At 35.2% G+C, this 22,884-nt stretch overlaps 1 protein-coding gene across 1 annotated transcript in view; it reads right to left on the reverse strand.

The window, feature by feature from the left end:
* Ank3 (ankyrin 3) overlaps positions 1-22,884 on the reverse strand; it is a 618,024-nt gene that overhangs the window by 521,622 nt on the left and 73,518 nt on the right. The window contains exon 2 of the mRNA XM_074078910.1: positions 616-651. Coding sequence (XP_073935011.1) covers positions 616-651 — 36 coding nt within the window. The remainder of the gene's footprint in view (positions 1-615; positions 652-22,884) is intronic.

Here is a 22,884-nt window from a genome sequence, read left to right on the forward strand (position 1 = left end):
CATCACTTTCTTGGCAAAGGGAGTTGGACCATTAAGCAGCAGAGGCTGGCGTAGCTGGAGTGGTACTAAAAAGAGATACCTCTTTGGAGTTCAGAGCTCTTACTGCTGGAATGTATGTTCTCGGAAACTATGTTAAGAAAGCAAGAAGGCAAACTGAGTGGCAATCCAGACAGGGTTCCATAACTCAGAAGGTTGAGTTGATACTTACTCCAGCCAGAGAGCAGATGTTCCCAAGAAACTAAATGTAAAGTAGAAGAATCCCTTCACATTGGGTGTAAAAGGTATCAGCTTTCAGCTTTTTCTTTCTTTCCTTCTTTTTTTTTCTTTTTACCCATAGTCAGTTTTAACCACTCACCTAACTGAATTCCTGACAGTGTTGGCGTCACTAACCAACACTAACTAAGCAAATAACCTCAAGGTGCCATCTTACCTTAATCACATGGTCAGGTGACCAGGAGCCCCTCTAGGCAAGACTATAAGATCCTTCAATTTCTTTCTCAAATTAAATAATAATAAAATGGTTAAAAACCATATCTCACGTAATTACAACAAAGAAAAAAAACTTATACACAGAAAATAATATATTTGTTGAGTTTAAGTATTAATTTTCATTACCTTTCTAGAGCTTTGTGAATAGGGTCCAAAATCATCCTTAAAAAAAAAAAAGGAAAAAAACATTTATCAAACTAAAAGAATTTCTTATGTTTACCATGACAACAGCTTACACACATATTATTAATAGTCTTAAAACTTAGGAAGCACCTTAAAAGGAGACACATAATAAAATAGAGGAAACATGGCTAGAGGTGTGACTCAACCAACAGAGCACATATCTAGTAAGTGTGAAGTCTTTTTTTTTTTCATTTTTCTTTTATTATTCATATGTGCATACAAGGCTTGGTTCATTTCTCCCCCCTGCCCCCACCCCCTCCCTTACCACCCACTCCGCCCCCTCCCTCTCCCCCCCCTCAATACCCAGCAGAAACTATTTTGCCCTTATTTCTAATTTTGTTGTAGAGAGAGTATAAGCAATAATAGGAAGGAACAAGGGTTTTTGCTGGTTGAGATAAGGATAGCTATACAGGGCATTGACTCACATTGATTTGCTGTGCGTGGGTGTTACCTTCTAGGTTAATTCTTTTTGATCTAACCTTTTCTCTAGTACCTGATCCCCTTTTCCTATTGGCCTCAGTTGCTTTAAGGTATCTGCTTTAGTTTCTCTGCGTTAAGGGCAACAAATGCTAGCTAGTTTTTTAGGTGTCTTACCTATCCTCACCCCTTCCTTGTGTGCTCTCGCTTTTATCATGTGCTCATAGTCCAATCCCCTTGTGTTTGCCCTTGATCTAATGTCCACATATGAGGGAGAACATACGATTTTTGGTCTTTTGGGCCAGGCTAACCTCACTCAGAATGATGTTCTCCAATTCCATCCATTTACCAGCGAATGATAACATTTCGTTCTTCTTCATGGCTGCATAAAATTCCATTGTGTATAGATACCACATTTTCTTAATCCATTCTTCAGTGCTGGGGCATCTTGGCTGTTTCCATAACTTGGCTATTGTGAATAGTGCCACAATAAACATGGATGTGCAGGTGCCTCTGGAGTAACAGTCTTTTGGGTATATCCCCAAGAGTGGTATTGCTGGATCAAATGGTAGATCGATGTCCAGCTTTTTAAGTAGCCTCCAAATTTTTTTCCAGAGTGGTTGTACTAGTCTACATTCCCACCAACAGTGTAAGAGGGTTCCTTATTCCCCGCATCCTCGCCAACACCTGTTGTTGGTGGTGTTGCTGATGATGGCTATTCTAACAAGGGTGAGGTGGAATCTTAGAGTGGTTTTAATTTGCATTTCCTTTATTGCTAGAGATGGTGAGCATTTTTTCATGTGTTTTCTGGCCATTTGAATTTCTTCCTTTGAGAAAGTTCTGTTTAGCTCACGTGCCCATTTCTTTATTGGTTCATTAGTTTTGGGAGAATTTAGTTTTTTAAGTTCCCTATATATTCTGGTTATCAGTCCTTTGTCTGATGTATAGTTGGCAAATATTTTCTCCCACTCTGTGGGTGTTCTCTTTAGTTTAGAGACCATTTCTTTTGATGAACAGAAGCTTTTTAGCTTTATGAGGTCCCATTTATCTATGCTATCTCTTAGTCAGCAAACTTTTTCTGTAAAGGGTCAGTAAGTATTTTAGGATTTGGAGGCTACACAGTCACTGTCACAACTATTCAACTCTGCTTTGGTATGAAAAGAGCCAAAGACATTACACGATGGACATGGCTGTGTGCCGATAAAACTTTATTTACAAAAATGGGCAGAAGCTGGATTTGGCTCAGGGAATGTAGTTTACTGACCCTTGGATAATAATTCAGGTTTTTCATTATAGAGTAGGATTGGGTTGAGAAGCAAATTATCCTGGGTTTTACCCACATGTGGGGTTATGACAAATTAAATGACTCTTACAAAGTAATTGGTAAAGTGCCTGTTCCACAGCAGATATTCAGTAAACGTTAGTTATTATTATTATTATTACCTTGCTTTGTCCTCATTTGCTACTTTTGCCACTACTCCCCCACAGCCTAGGTGCCTAGGTGAATTATAATTAATCCACTTCTTATCGCTCAGCCAGATTAATCAAAGATAATAGACCTTTTGTTTAGCAAACCTATAAGGCTGCACTGTGAATGCAAATGCACTGATTCTCCTGCGTTTTCTAGGATAACTTTCAGGTAGAAAATCATTTGCGAACTCTCCAATTTTTCTACTTTGTTATTTCATGCAGAGGCCCCAGCTACTCTTTCTTACTTCACACTAGAGTAAACAAATTGGTTGACTCCTGCTTGTGAGTTTCTCCCAGGTCATTTCTGCAATCTACATGATTTCATTAATTTCTGGATGCCAAAAATGTGTGAATTTTTGCACATTCAACCCTTAGTATCACAAAAGAAGAAAAATAAATAAATAAATAGAGATGAATCAACCTGGGTTGTGAAACATTTGTACATGGAAGCAATGCTAGGAATCTCTCTGTATAGCTGTCCTTATCTCAACTAGCAAAAATGCTATGTCTTCCTTATTATTGCTTATTTCTACTCTTCAACAGAACTGGAGAAAAGCACAGAACAGGTTCTGCCTGGAAGGGAAGGGGGTGGGGGGGAGAGGGAGGGGGCGAGGGGCAGGGGGGAGAAATGACCCAAACAATGTATGCACATGTGAATAATAAATAAATAAATAAATAGAGGGAACATGATAGATTATAGTAAAAGCTGTCTATAGCAAATGCTAAATACAGAATGGAAGAAAAGCATACAATCCAAATCAAATGATTCAATAGTCTGAAAAGAATTTTTTATAATGAAGTTGTAAAAACTTCATTTTATAATGAAGTTGCCAAAAACTGGAACTTTAATATGCCTATGAGATACAATTGTAGCAATTACAACAAAATACTGTAAAAAAAATTTTTCCTCTGTGTGAAAATGCTGGCACAGGAAAACATTTCCTCATACCACATTCTCTCAAGTGGTCTTCATTTCTTTCAAGCGATATCCATTTCTTTCCATGTTCTTAAAAATGATATCCATTTTCTTTCAAACTGCATTACCATAAGTATTGTTTACTAAGGGCCAGAACAGCAAAACACGTAAAGCCAAAGAGTTTAATTATACAAGAGATGACATGAGGTAGTTTCTACAATATCTTTACAACCTCAAAATAGAAAACTAGAGATCCACTCTGGGTGTAGGCCTCCAAGACAAAGATTAAAGCTGATTTTATGTTTGCTTGTTTGTTTTTTTTTTTTAAAGCATAACTCTGTTCCATTAGGTAAGAAAGGCATTTAGCTCAATTCCTGTTAGAATATAGTAATATGTGCAAGAGGAAACAGTCCCAGTTAGTATCAAGTTTACATATGTAGGGTGTAGAGGAAAGAAGTCAACATTGTATTTAACCCCACTATGCTTACACAGAGTTAATCTATCAAAAGTTATTATGAATCAATGCCACAAAAATTATTTGACCTTGTCAGCTTTAAAACTCCACTGTGAAGTAGTAAATTAAATCTGTAATTCTAAGTTTCTATTTGTGGTTCTTAGAAAATAGAAGAAAATTAAAATTTCTAAAACCTGAACTTTATTCTTGACATCTCACCTCATTTTCTTATTGAATCTTCACAACTTCTAAAACAGTAAATTTAATAACTTTATAATCATAATGGCAATGTTTATTCATTGTGGGAAATGTGCAAAACACAGAAAACAAAAATATCATCCAATTACTTAGAGAAAAGCTAATGTCTTATGTTGTTCTCTTTTAATATACAGTTACACACCAGTATGAACAAAATTGGGAGATATTTATATATAAATACATATATATATATATATATATATATTTACATATGTATATATGTATATGCTACCTTTTCCCCCTTAACGTCAAATCTTTTTTCCATATGGTAGCCTTTGGCAAAGTGCTGTTAATAGTTTTATCATAATCCTCACAGTAACATGGCAAAATTGGTTCAAACACTTCCTGATATTTCTGACTTAAGTTGTTTTTTGGTTTGTATAGCCCACCTAACATTGCAACAATATTCCATTACCAAAACTTTGACTCTATAGCTAATTTCCTCAAGTGAAATTTACCAAAATGAAATTTATGAAGAAAAAGCATCAACTTTTTTCATGACACTTGTCTATCATTTGTCCACTAAAAGGGCAAAGTCCAGAGAACTGCTCATCAAAAAACCAATTAGCTGTATAGGACAGTGCCTATTTCTTGAGATATCAAGAAATGTTAGCAGTTAGTGGTTTTTGTATTTTGTTGGTTGGTGCTGGCAATTGAACCCAGGGCTTCAAGCAAGCCAGGCAAGTGCTCTACCTCTGAGCTATACCCTCAGCCCCCAAACATTTTTCCATTTCATAGTGAATATGCTATTTTTTGTTTTGTAATTTTTATTCTAGTTATTTTTTCTTAGTGCAGCTGAGCAATTTTTAAAATTTACGGCAATTCTCCTGTGTAGAACTTTTGACCATTTTTACTTAGGAAGTTTTGTGGTTTTCTTATTGCTTTGTAAGAACTTTTTATACAATAAGGATATTAATCACTTGTATATCATAATTACATAAATATTTTCACATGCCTTCTATTTTTTTGCATTTAGGTTTGGTTTCTAATGGATTTTGATGCACAGTTTAGAGTTTACATAATCAAATATCGATCATTTGTTTTGTGGTAGTCTTCTGGGGCTTGTATGCTTAGAAAGTCCTTCTTCAGTCCAAATAGCAATTAAATAGCCACTTAGGTTTTCTTTTTCTTGTCCCCCAGCCCCCAACACCACCTTTTAGTCTGGGCTTATTTTTTTCTTTTTAACTCAAGCAGAATTCAGTACAGAAATGGCTTGAGCCATATTTAGTGTGATTTTTGGCTACCTCCTCCCTTAGACTTTCCTCAGCACCATCAGTGATATCACTCATTCCTTTGTGTTCCATCTTGCAAAACTTACTTTGAGGTATACCTAAGCTGTAGTGTGGCTTTTTGAACCCAAACAAGTTTATCTTTTTTTAAATTCATTTATTCACATGTACATACATTGTTTGGGTCATTTCTTCCCCCCTGCTTCCCTCTCTCACCCTCTCCTTCCTTCCCCCCTCAGTTCCAGGCAGGTCCTGTTCTGCCTTTATCACTAGTTTTGTTGAAGAAAAGAGACAAGCATAATAAGGAAGACAAAGTGTTTTTGCTAGTTGAGTTAAGGATAGCTACCCAGAAATATTCCTAGCATTGCTTTTATGTACATGTGTTATGACCTATGTTGATTCAACTCTAATTGATCTTTACCCTGGTTACTGATCCCCTTCTCATGATAACCTCTGTTGCTTTTAGGTTTCTGTATTAGCTCCTGTGGAGTGGGGACATCAAACGCTTTCATGTTTTGGGTTTTCTACCTATTTCTATATCACCCATATATGCTCTTCCCTTGTCATGTGGTCCCAGTCCAACCACATTGCTGCATTTGCCCTAGATTTAAAGTCCACATATGAGGGAGAACATACGATTTTTGGTCCTCTAAGCTTGGCTAACCTCGCTCAGAATGATGTTCTCCAGTTCCATCCATTTACCTGCAAATGATAAGATTTCATTCTTCTTCATGGCTGCATAAAATTCCATTGTGCATAAATACCACATTTTCTTAATCCATTCATCAGTAGTGGGGCATCTTGGCTGTTTCCCTAACTTGGCTATTGTGAATAGCGCTGCAATAAGCATGGGTATACAGGTGCCTCTGGAGTACCATGTTGCATTCCTTTGGGTATATTCCCAGGAGTGGGATTGCTGGATCATATGGCAGGTCTGTGCTTAGATTTTTAAGGAGTCTCCAAATTTTTTTCCAGAGTGGTTGTACCAGCTTACATTCCCACTAGCAGAAACCCAAACAAGTTTATCTTAATGATGCCTATCTTGCAGTTTCATTATCAAGATTAAACCAGGTAATGTACAAAAATACATCCTTCAGTCCCTAGCCTAGTGTACATGCTCAACAAACCAACAACTGGACACAAGATTCAGGGCTCTCAAGTCAGAATGGCTATCACCAAGAAAACAGACAACAAGTGCTGGCAAGGATTTAGGGAAAAAGTAAGCCTCAGACACTGCTTGTGGGGTAATGTAAATTCAAGTAGTCACTGTGGAAATCAGCATGCAGGAAGAACCTAAAAACAGGCCTACCATATGGTCCACTTTTGGACATATATTCAAAGGAATGTAAGTTACATGGCAAAAGAGATACCTGCACACCCATCTTCATAGCAGCACTATTCACAATAGCCAAGTTATGGAATCAGCCTAGATACCTACAATCAATGAATAGTTTTACAAAACATGGTAGATACACCCAATGGAGTCCTCCACCATCTCCATCTTATCTGCCAACTCTCAGCCTATTTCCTCCAACAGTTTCTTTTTTGCTTTAAAGTCCTGCCTTTTTTCTGCCTTGGTGCTTTATTACATAAAGCAGAACTTCCAAACAATATTTTAAAAAATGATGGCAAACACACATATCTTGTCTTTTTACTCAATAAAGTATCAAAGCGTCTAGTGTGCTATCATTGAATTAAATATTGGCAATGGGCTTAAAACAGGTAGCCTTTATAATATTGCAGGAGTGTCATTCTACTCTTGGTTTTTTGATATTATGTAGTTTTTCTCTTCATCCACAGAGAAAACTGATTCTTTAAATTTGAGTTGCCTAAAATCATGAAGCTAGTACATGGTGGGGCCTGAAAGGACATTCCAGTTGTTTAGTTCCAACACATTTCTTTTGTCCATTGTAACCATGCTACCACCATATAATATAGTCAGTCTCCAAACCAGCATATATTTTGTCCCAAATGTAGCCATATAAATTTGTTGTTTAAACCTTATAAAATATCTTCTTATACAAGTAAAGCAATTGTGCTATCAGAGTGACTCAAGTGGTAGAGTGCCTGCCTATAAGGATGAGCTCCTAAGTTCAAACTCCAGTACTGCCAAAAAAAAAAAAAAAAAAACATATCAAGGTTAGTTTCTCAGCTTACCCAAGAAAATGCAAATCATCCATCATTCCCTGTATGTTGCTATGGGAAAGTGAACTCTGTAGAAGATACCAGAGATATGGCTAAGACTTCTCCCAAATCATTCCCTGGAAAGAGAGAAGAGAATTCCAAAGCCTTGGCCCCTGAGGTTGCAACCACCAAGGCAGAAAAGGCAGAACTTCGAAGCAAAAAAGAAACTGTTGGAGGAAATGGGTTGAGAGTTGGCAGACAAGATGGAGATGGTAGAGGACCAAAAAAAAGGTAGAGTAGAAGGAGAAAGCCAGACCAAACCCTGTCCTGTCCTCCTCCTTCTTGCCATAGGTCCATCATGGTGGAGGGTGCCTGTTGGAGCAAACACCACATATAAATGAGATTTGGCCCATCTGCTTTCCTTTTATGGCCACCAGCCAAGCTCTGATCTATGTTTTCCCTTTCCCTATTGCCCACTGCAGCATGAAAAAACAAATTTGCTTCTATTCTCTTGACCTAAATAAATACATGTCTTTCTATTCTGTTGCAAGATAATTTTGCTTCAGCAAATGTTGAAAAATTTACAGGAAATAAAAGCTGCAAATAAGGGGGAAAAGCTGCAGTTTTAAGAAATGTCACAATTGAAGTTGACCTTACTATTTCCCAGAAGCTAATAATCATCCAAGCCATCCTCCTTCGCAAGGTCAGTCCTGTCCTCTTCTGTGACAGCAACTTCACTTTCAGTGCTGACAGCCTTCTCCCTAATGAAAGCCCAAATGCTGCCCCTCCAAAATCTCCTGAATCCCCATCACACCCCCAAAGAAGGGAGCTGAAGAGTCTTGTTGAGACCTTACCTCACTGACAAAGGTATGACAAAACTCACTCCCACTCATTCTCTTCTAATATAACTACTTCACATTAAGACCCTCCGTCCTTCTTAACCCTACCTTTTCTTTTTCCTGTTCTCATTCTGACAAACAGGTCAAAATCGCATGCTCTGAGATAAAGTGGTATATAAAAATAGAATTAGAATAAATTAATAGAATTATAATTAAACTTAAGTACAATCAAACTTAAATAGAAAATATTCCTTCTGCTTTTCTCATAGATCAGGTCATGTATCCATAGTTTCTAGAGAAAAAAAATGCTTTGCTTTTTACCCTTGTCTGGATATTAATAAAACTAGAAAGTACAATCACGTGCCTAGGGTGCTCACATTTCATTTCATTTGCCCTCTAAAACAATGTAGAATAGCAAGGTAGACAGTAAAGTTTTTTATTTTATAAAAGGGGACTTTTATAAAAAGAATTGAATGAACTGCCCAGAATTGTATGCTCAGTAAGTAGCAGCAACAGAATTTATACACAAGACTTCTGTTGTCAATCCAAAGATCTTCCTATTTCCTGAAATTGATTGACTCCTAAAATCATTGGTTACTGAACTTTTACAATTTCTATTACAGCCACAGAAATAATCATTTCATTAATGTTCATTTCTCAACAGTTGGTCTTCAATAGATTATTCTCAAGTCCACCATCATTACTTAGAGACTATCCTACACAATTCTTGTTTCTTCTTTGACTGAATAATCTCTTATGATAACAAGCAGGGGAAATATATGTCAAATCATGTCTGAGTTTATAAAGGCAAGAATACAAATTATATTACTAAAAAATGCTAAATAAGAAAGACTGAACATCATTTACAATAACTACACATAAGCTGATGAATGGTTTCTTTAAATAATGACTTATTTCCAAGGAGATCTTGAATTTGTGACTTTTCCATATCTGATATATTTCCTATGTATATTCGGCTAGTCCTTGTCTAGGATCACTGGCACTACCTGTACCTGATACAGTATTTGATAAATACCTGCTCATTAAAATATATACCGAATCATTATATGGATGAAGATATTAAAAGTTAATCTTAGTGTAATTATTATTATTAATTATAATTTAATATGAGAGAGGATAGGATATAAAACTGAAGTGAATTCTATCAGCTTACTTTTCCCATCAGGAACAACAGGACCTAATCTAATTCCTTGGGTAGGAGTCCAAGAAATCACTGCTCTTACCCTGAAGGCCAAATGCTACAGAAAGAATGAAATGTAGGTGTTTATCTGCTCATATAAATTAAGTATTTTAAACCAAAGCTAAATCCTCAAAAAAAAAATCACTCCAAACACTATTCTAAGGAATTTGTACTTGTGACGTTAAATGTTTATTGAATCTTCCCCCAAATGGTGAGAATTAAATTCTGCACATATTCTGAATGTATTCATTCAAGCATAATCTTGGCCTTTAGAGACAATATGAAGAGGAAAGAGATACAATCCTTGCTCTTAAGAAGCTTCCTGTCTAATGAAGAAAACAACATAGATTCAAAAATAATTTTGATGCAAGGCAGACAATAGAAAGTATTGTATAGATATACAATGAAAGAGACTCAAAAAAGAATTGAATAAACCTATTTTAAGTAATTAAGGCTTTATAATAGTGAAGGTACAGAGATGAAGACACAGGATAGGCTGAATTTTGCATGTCAAGGGCACTGCAGATTCAGAAGACTACCACAAAGAAATGTTAGTAGGGAAGCATAGTGTGATTCATTACCTTGAGACCACTTTCACATTTGGCTGGTTTGAGAAACCAAAAAAAGAGAGTAATTTTAATGAAAATCCCCTGAAAAATCCAGCATATAGAAACAAAAGTGTATTGAGAAGACTACAGATTGTTGAGCAGGAAAGTGACGACCAAGACTATTCATTAGAAAGATTTATCTGGCAAGAGCATGATGGATGAAATGGAGAGAGAAAGAAATGAAGGAACTTGGCTGTGAAGGATTAACCTGACCCCAGGGAAGCCTGGCCTCTGCTCCTCCATTCTACCCCCATCCCCTACTTCTAAGAAATGATCTCTAAGCCCCAGGAAATTCCTGTCTGATAAGAGCGTCTTTGTTTACCTGGAGGCTGGTTTTGGTGCACACCTCATAGTCTATGTCAACACTGGTTTATGGTGGGATACCTGTGACCATGTGGTATCAGCTTGATCTCTGGAGACACTGGATACTAAGGTTAATCATGTGAGCAGTAAATGGTATCTGTGTGACCAACCATGCCTATGTGATCCAGTCTCACTAGAAACTCTGGACACCAGTTCTCAGCTGAGTTTACCTGGTAGCCAATACTCTCGTGGATTGTCACATTGGAAGAGGACAATGGGAATTCAGCACTTGGATCCTTTCTAGAGCCTGATCTATGCTCCTCTTCCCTTGCCTGATTTGAATTTTTACCTATTCACTATAATAACCCATAACTGTATGTATAAGAGCTATCAGAGTTCTGGGCATCTGCTAGTGAATTATAAACCTAAGGGTGATACTTGGTGTTAGAAACGAAGGTGGTCATTGGAACTTCCAAAATTTACAACAGCCAACAGAAAACTCATCACAGTGCAGAAGAAAGTCATGATGGCCTAAAACTCAGTGGGGAACTGAGAAGGTACAAATATTATAGAAATATAAAACAATCAAAAATAGAAATCTGATTAAATATAAGAAACAAAAAGGAATTAGCTTGAGAGAAAATCATAAACTGTTAACAAATGAAAACAGAGAAATCAGAAGGAAGATCTAGTTTGAGGAAGAAAATAAGGCACAGCAAGGGAAATAAGCACTATGAGTAACTAACTCCTCTCCTATTTACACACACTGTGGAGTACATTCCTTCACCCCATGGAATCTCATCTGGCAAAAAAAACACACCATAAGTGAGGGTCTGCCCACTGTACTCCCAGCCTTTAAGAGGACTGGCCAACCAATCTCTGTCTCTTGTCACCCTGAGCCACCATATAAAATAGTCCAGGCTCATCTACTGAGAGAAGGATCAAAGGGACAAGATCTACGAGTGAAGAAGCCAGCTTGGGCATGCAGAACAGGGAAGCCTTTGGATGCCTACAAACATGTGAGAGAATCAGACAAGAATCCCACAAAGATATGAACACAATAAAGGATTTATGCTTGGGTGGTTTGTTATATATTCATAGATATTCAAATTGCCAGGCAGTGAATATAATTCAAGTAGGTCATTTTCTCTAGATAATTCCTTTATTTAGAAAGTTTATGATCATTCAAGATGATAATTGAGGTCAGTAGTAAAAAGAATAACTAATTAAAATCCACAAATGACCCAAGGAGTCTGAAAATGTTATTTATGTGGCTACAGATGATCAGAATCAGTTTATTCCTCAAACTACTTCATTTATATTCAAGGAACCACTAAGGATAATATACTCAATCAAGCCTTTGATTATAACTGATTCATTTTCCCCCCTCATTTTCCATCTCCATTTTTCCCAGCATATTAATATCTTCATAATGTCTTGTAAGTTTCTGGCAAGCTCACTTAGTGTCCTGTTATTTGCCATCATTGTAGAAGACGACATATACATACACACAACACACACCTTTTTCCTGTTTCTTTTGCTATGCTAAAATTCTTTCAGAAGATTTCAAGTTTCTCAAAAGAACTATTATTCTTATAAAATTATGACATCTTAAAACTGATTGATGTATTGGCTAAAATAATGCTTAAAACATAAATTTATTTGCTTGTTTGTGCTAGGGATTAATCCCAAGGTCTGGTGCATGCTAGGCAAGTGCTGTACCACTACACTACATCCCCAGCCTAGCACATATTTTTAAAATGCTGAGTGAATAAAAAAAAAAATACATGAGCAGTACAATCCAATGCTTACAGTAACTGTCAACTTTTAAGTGAGCATGGGTTAAAACGGACCCTTTGGGAAACTGATGAAGCCTCTGAAGTCCTACTCAAAACAGTGTTTTTATAGGCACAGAATAAAATAGAACTGAAAAGAAACCAAACACATTGAAATACAGTTATTAAAATATTTTTTAAAACATATCTCTTATATTATATATGTTTATTAGTGCATTAAATTGTATGACTTAGTGGTGAGTCTAATAACAACTATAATTTTAAGAAGCTATAAGTATGAATGATATTTAAGATATCTTCTACAACTATAATGAAATATGAAGATATTCATAAATACCATTGGTGACAAAGTCATAGTACATCTTACTGTGATTTCTTAACAATATTCATAAAGGAAAAGCTAATTTTCATTTAGAGATTTCTGAAAATAAAGTTATCTTCTTTTTTTCTCATCCAAAGGTCCTGGAATTTCTATCCACAGCCAACTGGTAAAACCTCCAACTTTACAGCACAACATGGATATACAGTTAATTATACTACATTTAGAGATCTTTCAAAAACAGTGCACTTTAGTATCAGGAGATGCAAGTACCTTGAGAGAACTGAAAAGGTAAAAGGAGGAGTCACTGGCTTTAAAAACGGAGGGAATGAGGGAAGCAATGGTGTTGAACAGGGTTAACAGGTACAAAGATTTGGGGACTGTGTATCTATTTGAAGGTAAAGACGGTACTCAGGTGCAGAAACCAACATGAACGTAGACTGAGTACCAGCTGGGGAGAGATACTTGTCTGGAGGCAGAACCATATTTAAAATAGCCATATAGAGGTAAAGCAGAACCATTAGACAGGGAGAATGAAATTAAAAAACTGCAAAAGACAGGAGAATGAAGAAGCACTTGGAACTTACTGAATTTAGAGAGAGAGAAGCGAGGAACTGAAGACAGAGAAAAATGTGAAAGCAGTGAACAAAAGATAGTGAAGGGTTTATTCAGTCTGGGGCCATACTAGACAAGAAACAAGAGAGTTGAGGAATGGAGGTGAGGTTCAAGAGGTAGATAGAGTGACCACAAAAGTCCTGAGTTCAATCCCACCAAAAAAAAAAAAAGAGTTTGAATCAGAGCTATGTATTAGTTACAATATCCTACTACTCATAATGCTTGATTAATTACCGTTAAAGGAATTTAACTAATGTAAGAAATTATTTATTAAAACAAACCACAATTGCTAGAAATAACTATTTTCTACTTAATTTTTCTGTATTGACTCAAAATTTATCAAGGAAAAATAAAGGCAGGTAAAGAGGGGTAATATATCATGATAACAAATTCCATTTGACTTCATTATTTTCTATTATTGAAAAAACGCATCTATGTTTCGCTGTCAAAAACTTCTATACAGGGACTGAAGATCATAAAGATTAAGTTTAATGAATCCTTGTTGACTGGGGCTTGCTAGCAAATGGAACCTTGGTAATCAGTACAAAAGGTCATTAATGTTAAGTAATTGTCTTATGAGCAATTTTAAATGTGAAAAAAATGAAGCAATTTCATTATTTTTTATATTATTTATCTGAGTATTTTGACACAAATTAACCTTTTATTTGGTCAGGAGTTGGCCCAGTGATCTACTATCACCAGTGGATGACTGATCATCAGCTTTTCTTTCTTTGATTGACATATACCTAAATGGCATTTTCTGTGTAGCAGACACAGAGAGTGCAATATAAATGTAATTCCATTTAATCCTCAGAACAACCTATGACATAGTTACTGTTATTATCCACATTATACAAATGAAGAAACTGGAGCCCAGAGAGGCTAGTTAACTTTTCCAAGATCATAGCTAGTAAACAATCAACCCAGGATAAAAATTCAGATAGTAGTCCACTTCTGTAGTCCATGCTTTTGTCCAGGACACTCTTGTTCATTCTCTCAGATAACCTGTGGCAGAGAAAATGCACACAATAATATTTTGAATGTATTGTCAATAGTAAACCCTCAATTTGCTAAATGCCAAAGAGTGCACTTTTAAACTCAATAGTCCATTCTTGATTGATAGTATCCATTAAGTTACTAATTCCCTTATCTGTAATCCATAAGGACCATATGTCAAATGCCATTTATAGAGGAACATCATTTGAGAAAACCCATAGCTTAGCAATTTGGGGTAAATTATTATCCATTTTACTTGAAACTACTCCTTGAAAAAGTTACCTGATGTAGTAACACCATGGATTAGAAAATCCTCTTTTTAAATGCCTCCTACCAAATCCAGTAGTCCTCAGCTGTGCAAGCAGTGCTTGAGAAGGGGCTGTTTGCCCTTCTGTTTTTCTTTCAGGTCCCTCATGGTTGTCCAGGAGCAACTCACATGCTCACACAGTCTCTTAAGTGCTCAGCTGTGACCCCATGATTTTGTGCTGAGCCTCTGCTTTGCTGTAGAAGGAGAAAATCTCCCATGAGAACCCATGAGAAAAAACCAGTTTCAGGAGAAGATTGTTGAAAAGCCCTCAGGCCATGTGGCTTTAAGAAGCAAAACCAAGGAATGCCAAAATCACAATTTCAAAGGACCGATGGGCAATTAAAGAGAAAAAAATAAGACATATCACAAAACTAAAATTGTAAAGCTTAAAGTTTGCTAATCTTTTTTCAAATCTCTTATATATAGGTCTAATTTGCTGAATTGTTCTCACAATACTTTTCTACTTACTCCTCTGACAAAATAATAGTGTGTCACTCTATGAAAGTAAAAATAAACAAGGTTATTTGTAGATGACTGAATAATATGCCTAAGATTTCCGATTGGTTAAGAATTTCAAAATGACCTCTAAAGGGTTGAATATATCAAAATGTTTTCAAATACTATGTTTAAAAACTCTCTTCACCCAGTACCTCAAAAAAAAAAAAAGAAGAAGAACGAAAAGAAAAAGAAAAAAAGCTTCTCTTTAACCTAGTGATTTGCCATTTTACTGAAAATAGTTACTCTGCTTTTTTTTTTCTCTTTGAAAACCTGCATCAAACATTGAGTCACCAGGTGATTTCCTTTATTTCTGAATTCCAAAGACAAAAAATACTCTTCCTTACATTTGCCTTCTCACATGTACCTGAGCTGCTATTGTTTAAGATCACGAGGAGACTCTTAAAGCAAAAAAATTATGCTTATTTACATGGGAGTTTATGTGCATATCAAACATTTATGGCAATTGAAAATTTTAGTATCTCCAGAGAGCAAGTTAAATGACTGCTAAAAGCAGCCTTTTAGAACAGGTTTTATCTCTAGTTATTTGAATAAAAGTAACAAGCATCATATTTAAAATATCTGTTGGATAGAACTAGAATTAAAATACTGTTTGTTTTATTTTGCATTATTGGATTTCTAAATAAATATCATTCAGATTCATTATCATCTCCAGCTAGCTAATATTGAAAAATACAGAATGGTGGACTGTTGCCATGGTAACTCCTCTACAACCACACGTTTTCTATGGCAACCCAGGCTCCATGGAATACTAATGAAACCCATAGCAACAAAGAGTCAAAGAGGTGATGCTTGGAGACCAAAAAGCTCATGCAACATTTATTACAAATGTTATAAATGCCTTCTTATATTTGACAAACAAAATCAGTATTCAAAGGCACATTCACTAGGAAACTTAAAAGGCAAGTTTTAGATCTTTTCTGGAAAAAAATAAAACTAGCATTTTGGTACTTTAAATAATCTATGATCATATACTAATAAATGTAAAAATGTGTTATCCATGTTTCCCAAGCAAAAAAAATTGATAAAAATGATAGATATATATATATATATTTCACTAGTTGCAGACAAATTACATTATACAATGTAATATGGCTCCTAGAAGCAACCCAAAAGCACTTATGTTTAGATTTTATTCTTTTTATTATTGCTATTTATCTTATCTTACTAATTTTATTCTTTGCCTAGCTCCTATTCTTTTCAAGAGTCTACCCTTGGGCTCTCTTTTGCTAGAGAAGGTTGTTATATTTACATGATATGAAAGCTCTGTGATTCCTATTGTGTCATTTACCAGAAAATGAATTTGCACGAGTCATTTAATCTGAGTGTCAGTTTCTTATCTGTCAAAGAACCTGATAGCTACCTCCTCCTCATTGCCAATTTGCTACAAAATGTGCTAGATATCTATGAGCACTCTGGGAAAATAAATTCATTATCATTGTTAAAGAAAAAAAGAACTAAAATGTTCCTCTTTATATTTGTATTTTAAAACATTGGAGTTAATTATAAACATGTATATAAAATGTATGCACATTATCAAATATTTGATGCAAAGTTGTTTATGAGTACCTAACTATGTTGCCAGTTTTGGATGTGAAAGCAAAATGAACAAGATTGGTAGTTAGTACTAACAGAAAACATTAGAAAATCAGCCAGTAAGCAAAGAGGACTAAGGACCAAGAATGTACTCAGAAGAAATAATCAGAGTGAAGTGCTGAAAAAGGATTTGTGGGAAGACCTGGGCTAATTTAGGTGAAGATGCAGGTCAGTCCTCCAGAAGAAAGGAAGCAACAATGCCATGAAGCTTCCAGGATAAGCAGTAGCCAGCCAACGGAAGAGATGGGCAGTTAAGCAGAGGGGACAGTCACTGTAAGACCTGAAGTAGGAAAGAAGACAGTGTGCTGACAAAGGCACAGAAATCGGAGGGCTGATGTATAGAAAATGGAGACAGAATAACATGGTGTGAGAACTCAAAGGGAAGCAGGCCAAAGTGGGGATCCAATAGGAGAGGAGTGTGCTGTTGCCACTGAATGGACAATGGATTGGACAGGGAACCAGACACAAAGTGACAAGGTCATTCAGGTGAGAGAAAGGTCTGACTTAGGGCAGTGGCACTGCTGACAGCAAGTAGATGAAAATAAGATATATTTTGGAGATAGAGAAAACAGGATTTGCTGATAGATGTAGATACAAGAGGTAAGAGTGAGAGGTAGTCAATTATGTCTCCCAAGTTTTTGACACAAACCACAGGATGAGAAATAGGAAGGGGGAACAGGTTCGGAGGAACAGGAGGGAATGAAGAGGAATCAGGACTCTGTATTGTGCTGCATTGTCTAGTCAATATTCTCCTACTCCCCAGTCACAGATACCCTTATATATAATTAATCCTATTTGATTAATTGATGCCCATTAATATTAAATATTAATATTAAATTATATCAAATATTGATATGATAAAAATTCAAACGCAGACTCTTCTTTCAATGTATACATCAAAATTGCCCATAAACATATAAAATCATAGAGGTCAAAATTATAAAAGTAAATTATACTAATAATAAATGTGATAAAGGAACAACATAGGGAATAATATATATCTAAATAAATATATTGAAGTAATTTTTTCCCTATGGTAGAACTAATACAGATTCACTGCAGAAATTTTAGAAAATAAGGAAAAGTTTAGAGAAAATAACAAATTGTCTCTAATCCTATCACTCAGAGATAAACCCTATTAATATTTTGATGGAAGGTCTAATTTTTTTATCTTGGAGTTTTTAACTAGTTTGGTAACTCTACCTAAAATTAAAGTTTACATTTCAAAAATGTTTAAATGAGTTGATGTTATCACATGCCTCAGGGTACAGTGTCTCAGCCGAAGAATCTATATGAAGACACAAGAAGAAAACAGGTCCTCAGGAGGGCACAGCCAACTTTCAAGATGTTGGCCTTCACCCTTCCCTGTGCCAGCTTCACATCCTGGATCTACTAAATCAGACAGTCAACCCAAACAAAGTGATCTGTTCTCAAAAGAAAAGTACCACTAAACTTTCTGTTTCAAATTGCTTTATAATTCATACGCTACATATTCATTTAGATGAAAGCCAAATTGTTCCTATGGCCAGCAAGACACTGACCCTTTAATTATGCTTTCAGACTCTTCTAATACACTTACAGGACAGCAGCTACATACAGCATTTCAAATTCAATATTACAGTTCACAGTGTTTGAAACATTTGCCATTGAAAAAACTCAACTGTTAACAAAAAGTGAAGAAAATGAAATATTTAGGAAAGCATAAAGTTTGAGATTGTATATTTTTTGTTTAAAACTATGTAATATTACTTTGTCAATTTTTATTTTAGAATTAAAATGGTGGAACTTTTAATGTTTTATTTTGAAGTTAACATCTCTACTAGGTATTTCCACATAAAATAGTATGTATATTCTATACTAAAGCTTCAATTTAATAAATTCAAATAAAAATTATTATTAAAAGTTTAATATTATTCCCATTAAGCTTAACAAAAAATTTTTTTGATTAAGTCCTGTTTTAGTGGATAGGCAAAACAATCCCATCCTTGTTAAAAATAATCAGTAGCATGATTGCTGAAAGAATAAAATACAGAAAAGTTTAAATTATATTCCATGTAATAACTATACTTTAAATAAATGCTGAAAATAAACTTCTTTGGATTGAAAAAATTATGTCACAAAGACACCGTTATTTTCATGTTAGCCAGGCGAGAGCGGCTCATGCCTTTAACCCTATCTAGTTGGAGGCAGAGATCAGGAGGGTCCCAGTTTGAGGCCAGCCTGGGCAAATAGTTCATGACACCTCCATCTCCAAAATAACCAGAGCAAAAACAGACTGGAGGTGTGGCTCAAGTGGTAGAGTACCTGCTTTGCAAGTATGAAGCCCTGAGTTCAAACCCAAGTTCCACCAAAAAAAAAAAAAAGAGAGAGGTTTTTATGTTATCCTATGGATAGGGACAGTTTATTTTCTAATGATAAATTGCTGTAGTTTTGTTTGCCTTTAAGCAAACACAAGGGATCATTATATAATAAGCTAAAATAAACACTAATACAAAGGAAACTAGTGAGAAGAGAATTTCAAAGCATGTATCTTTTATAATTTGGACATAAATACTTAATCTAAACAAATGTATAGATTCATACACAAAGTATGGTCATGATTTGCTGCTTGAAATTTTAACCGACTAATCCAATGAAACTGAACAAAGATAAAAGTTGAAACACCCAGGCTTGCTACTGAATGTTGTATGCTGTTTTGACTAATAAATTTTGTCAGTGCTGCCTGCCTGGGAATCAAACACAAGGATTTTTAAAACATAAGATAAACAAAGAAATAGGATGTAAGTGGCACAAAACTTCTGTAAACTCTAGTATCTTGATCATAATTTTATATACATATAGACACAGATGTAGCTTTGGAATTGTTTATGTTCTACTTCTGTTTGAGTTTTGTTTGGTTAGGCTGACATCTCTGAAGCACACATAATTCAACAAGAAGAGAGAAATAGTACAAGATTGTGAATATTCCAAAATTCTTCCACAAACGAATTTATATTCCTAATTTACTCCCTGAGTAGAACAACCAGCTAATAAGGAATATAAGTACTAAATATTAAATAAAGCTTGATTACAGTGTTGGGAGCTTGGACATTTCTAAAAATCTAAAGCCAGATGTCATATTTTAGGCATATTTCAGCTTCTCAACTCCATAACCTCCAGTTTTGGTGTGAGACCCCTCATCATTCAAACGTGGTTACACCAAAGTTCTGCTCCCCTGTCTGTAGAGGGTGGTCTTTCTGAGACTTCCTCATATTTACAGTTAATGATGTGCCTCTAATTCAAATAAATGCAAGAAACTGGAGTCCCAGTACAAACCATGTTGTAATCAGTTAATTAAAAAGTAAGAGAAGCAAACATACCTAACAGAAAAAAATCTATTGAATTGGATAGAATAACTCCAAGTATAACAACTTAGGGTCATACCTTTGAAGGACCAGTAGTCAATATTTTCATTCTTAGAACATTTCAAATATTCTCTTAATATAACTAGACTCCAAATTGTGAGGAAGTATTTGCCCAAAACTCAAGCACAAGTATGTTACTCAAGACGCAGAATGATCCTTGTCATTTAAAAACTGATCACTGTTTAAACCCAAAATATCATACTAAAATGTTCATCTGAAACAAAAATAGCTGAATAGTACTTTTAATAGAGATTATAACTCATAGCCTCAGATGCTTTTCTCACAGCTCACATTGTAGAACAAGCAAAAGCCTTAGAATTACAGCATAAGTAGAAACAATGAGGCCAGCCAGGTAGGTATACCCACAACCAGGACAGCAGCCTTTGATGTTAACTCCTGTAATTTGAAATCTGTTAAGGAAGTAATAGATAGCTGTTTAAAGCACTTTAACTATTTTTACAATGAAATGCCTCAAGTTTAAATATCTTCCTTACATCTAAGATAAATGAAAAGCAACCTAGTACATTTTGCTGAAAAATTAAGCTGACACATCATGATGAAAAAAGAATAAGTTAAAAAATAGAATTGTGCTTATCAAAGATCTTTGGCAAGCTAGAAATTTAGACCAAGACCATAAAAAGTGTGCTCTTAAAAAGAAACACAAATTTATGGGTAACAGGGAGTTAAATATGGTCTAAATACCTTATATACCTGTATGAAAATATCAAAATAAAACCCATGTTTAATGCTGTAATGAAAAAGAACTGATAGTGATACAACAAGTTTGAACTTAACTGCATGAAAAAAATGTAAAGAAAAGAAAAAGAAAGACAAATTTAACTTCTATAGCCACAGTCAAGGAATTTGTTTTATCATTTTTTTCTTAAGCCCCGTGCTGAGGATGAAACCTATGCTAGGCAAGTGCTCTACTAATGGCTATTAACTTCTTTTTAGTTTAACTCTTCCTACGTACTCAAAGTTCTTATCTAGCACAGAATGCAAAGGCCATTCCATTAAGTAAGATGTAGAGATCCAAAAAAGTAAGGGATTTGAACAAGATCACTCAAACCATTAATCCCTAGCCAGGCTGGAAAACAGATGCATCCCCAAAGTCCTAGTTCAACTCTGTTTTGTCCACTGTTCTTCTTCCTCTTTGAATGAAGGTTAGGTGTTGCTAAATCACATTTGTTTTTAGTACAACATACCTATGATTTTATAATTTGCTTTTATTTTACTGAGGCAACCAAAGAATACAAGACCTTCTCCCCGAGAGAGCCTGAGTTAATAAGAGTAAGCCCAGAGAGAATGTCCATCCAGGAAGAAGAGCGGATCTTGTGCTCAGCTCCAGGAAGTCAGTGCCTGCACAGAAGTGCAATGTCTGCTGTTTAGAAGACAGAAGAAAATCAAACCTCCCAAATGTACGAGAACAGACAAGTCTCAAACTTCTCTTTGAAAATAAAACATCGATAACAAAAAAAAGGTTGCTACAGTACTGAGCTGTAGGGTATTAACTCTCAGGTGAAATAAGGTCCATGATATAAATAGACTTTGGTAAACTATGTAAGGAATAATAAAAGCAACACCAATGACATACTAGCTAACCTCTGCAGTGCATGTGACATGTTCTTTCATATTCAGTTACATAGGTAATCCATTAATCCTGTGAAACTTTTTTCTCTTTTTAATCTTACTTTAAGCAACATCTCCTCAAATACTTAATAAAACTTTACCTTTCTGGGGTCTTCCTAGGCAGAATTCGATCACCCCTTTCTCTATGCTATGGACTGTCCCAAAATTTATCACACTCAGGTGGTAGGTTACTGTCTCTCAGTAACTCCTATGAGCCTTTTAGGGAAAGAGGTAGGGTTTATTTATCCCTGGTAATGAACTTTATTGGTAACTGTATTCAATAGGTGGTCACTCAAAGAATAAAATACACAGTGGTCTTTGGGATGTAGCAAAATGAGTGCTCTTATGTATCAATGGGAAATTGATACAATCTTTCTAGAAAGTATTTAGTAATATATATGTGGAGTCTTAAAACTCTCAAATACTTAACCCAATAATTCTACTTCAAGACAAATACCACAAAAATATAACTAGCTATATAGAACAATGATTCATGCTCAAGGGTTATTAACATAATTTTCTTAGAAACAGTGAAAAACTGGAAGTGAATGTAATATTCTAAAACTATGGAAAAGTTAAATGAACTACAGAATATCTTCAGAATGGAATAATATGACATTCTACCTGATTATGTGGAGGATAACCTAATTATATAATGTTAATGAACTAAGCATTTATAAAACTACCCCCAATAATATAGACGGTCCTAGACAGGCAGTAATTTAACTTAATTTTTCAACTTTACCATGGTACAAAAGCAAACCCACACAACCAAGCTATTTTTTGCTTCCAGCATGGTATTCAATAAATTAATGAGATATCCAACACTTTATTATGCAGTAGGCTTTGTGTCAGCTGATTTTTCCCAACTGTAGGCTAATCTAAATGTTTTTAACACATTTAAGGTAGGTGAGGCTAAACTATGATGTTCAGTAGGTTAGGTGTACTAAATGCATTTTAAACTCACAATATTTTTAAACTTATGATGTGTTTATTGGAATTTAACCCCAATGTAAGTCCAGGTACATCTGTGTAATATTTCTTATATCTGCTTCCAGTCTTAAAAGATGACCCACTATAAGAATTTCCTTTGTAAATTTGACAAAATATATGTTTATTCAGATGCTAGAAAATAAACATTGATCAACTGTGATCCCCAAGTGAAGGGTAAAAAGTAAATTTAGTCCTAGAATTGCCCCAATTCACTCTCTGGGG

This window comes from Castor canadensis, chromosome 7, assembly GCF_047511655.1.
Source record: "Castor canadensis chromosome 7, mCasCan1.hap1v2, whole genome shotgun sequence".
NCBI classification, from domain to species: Eukaryota; Metazoa; Chordata; class Mammalia; order Rodentia; family Castoridae; genus Castor; species Castor canadensis.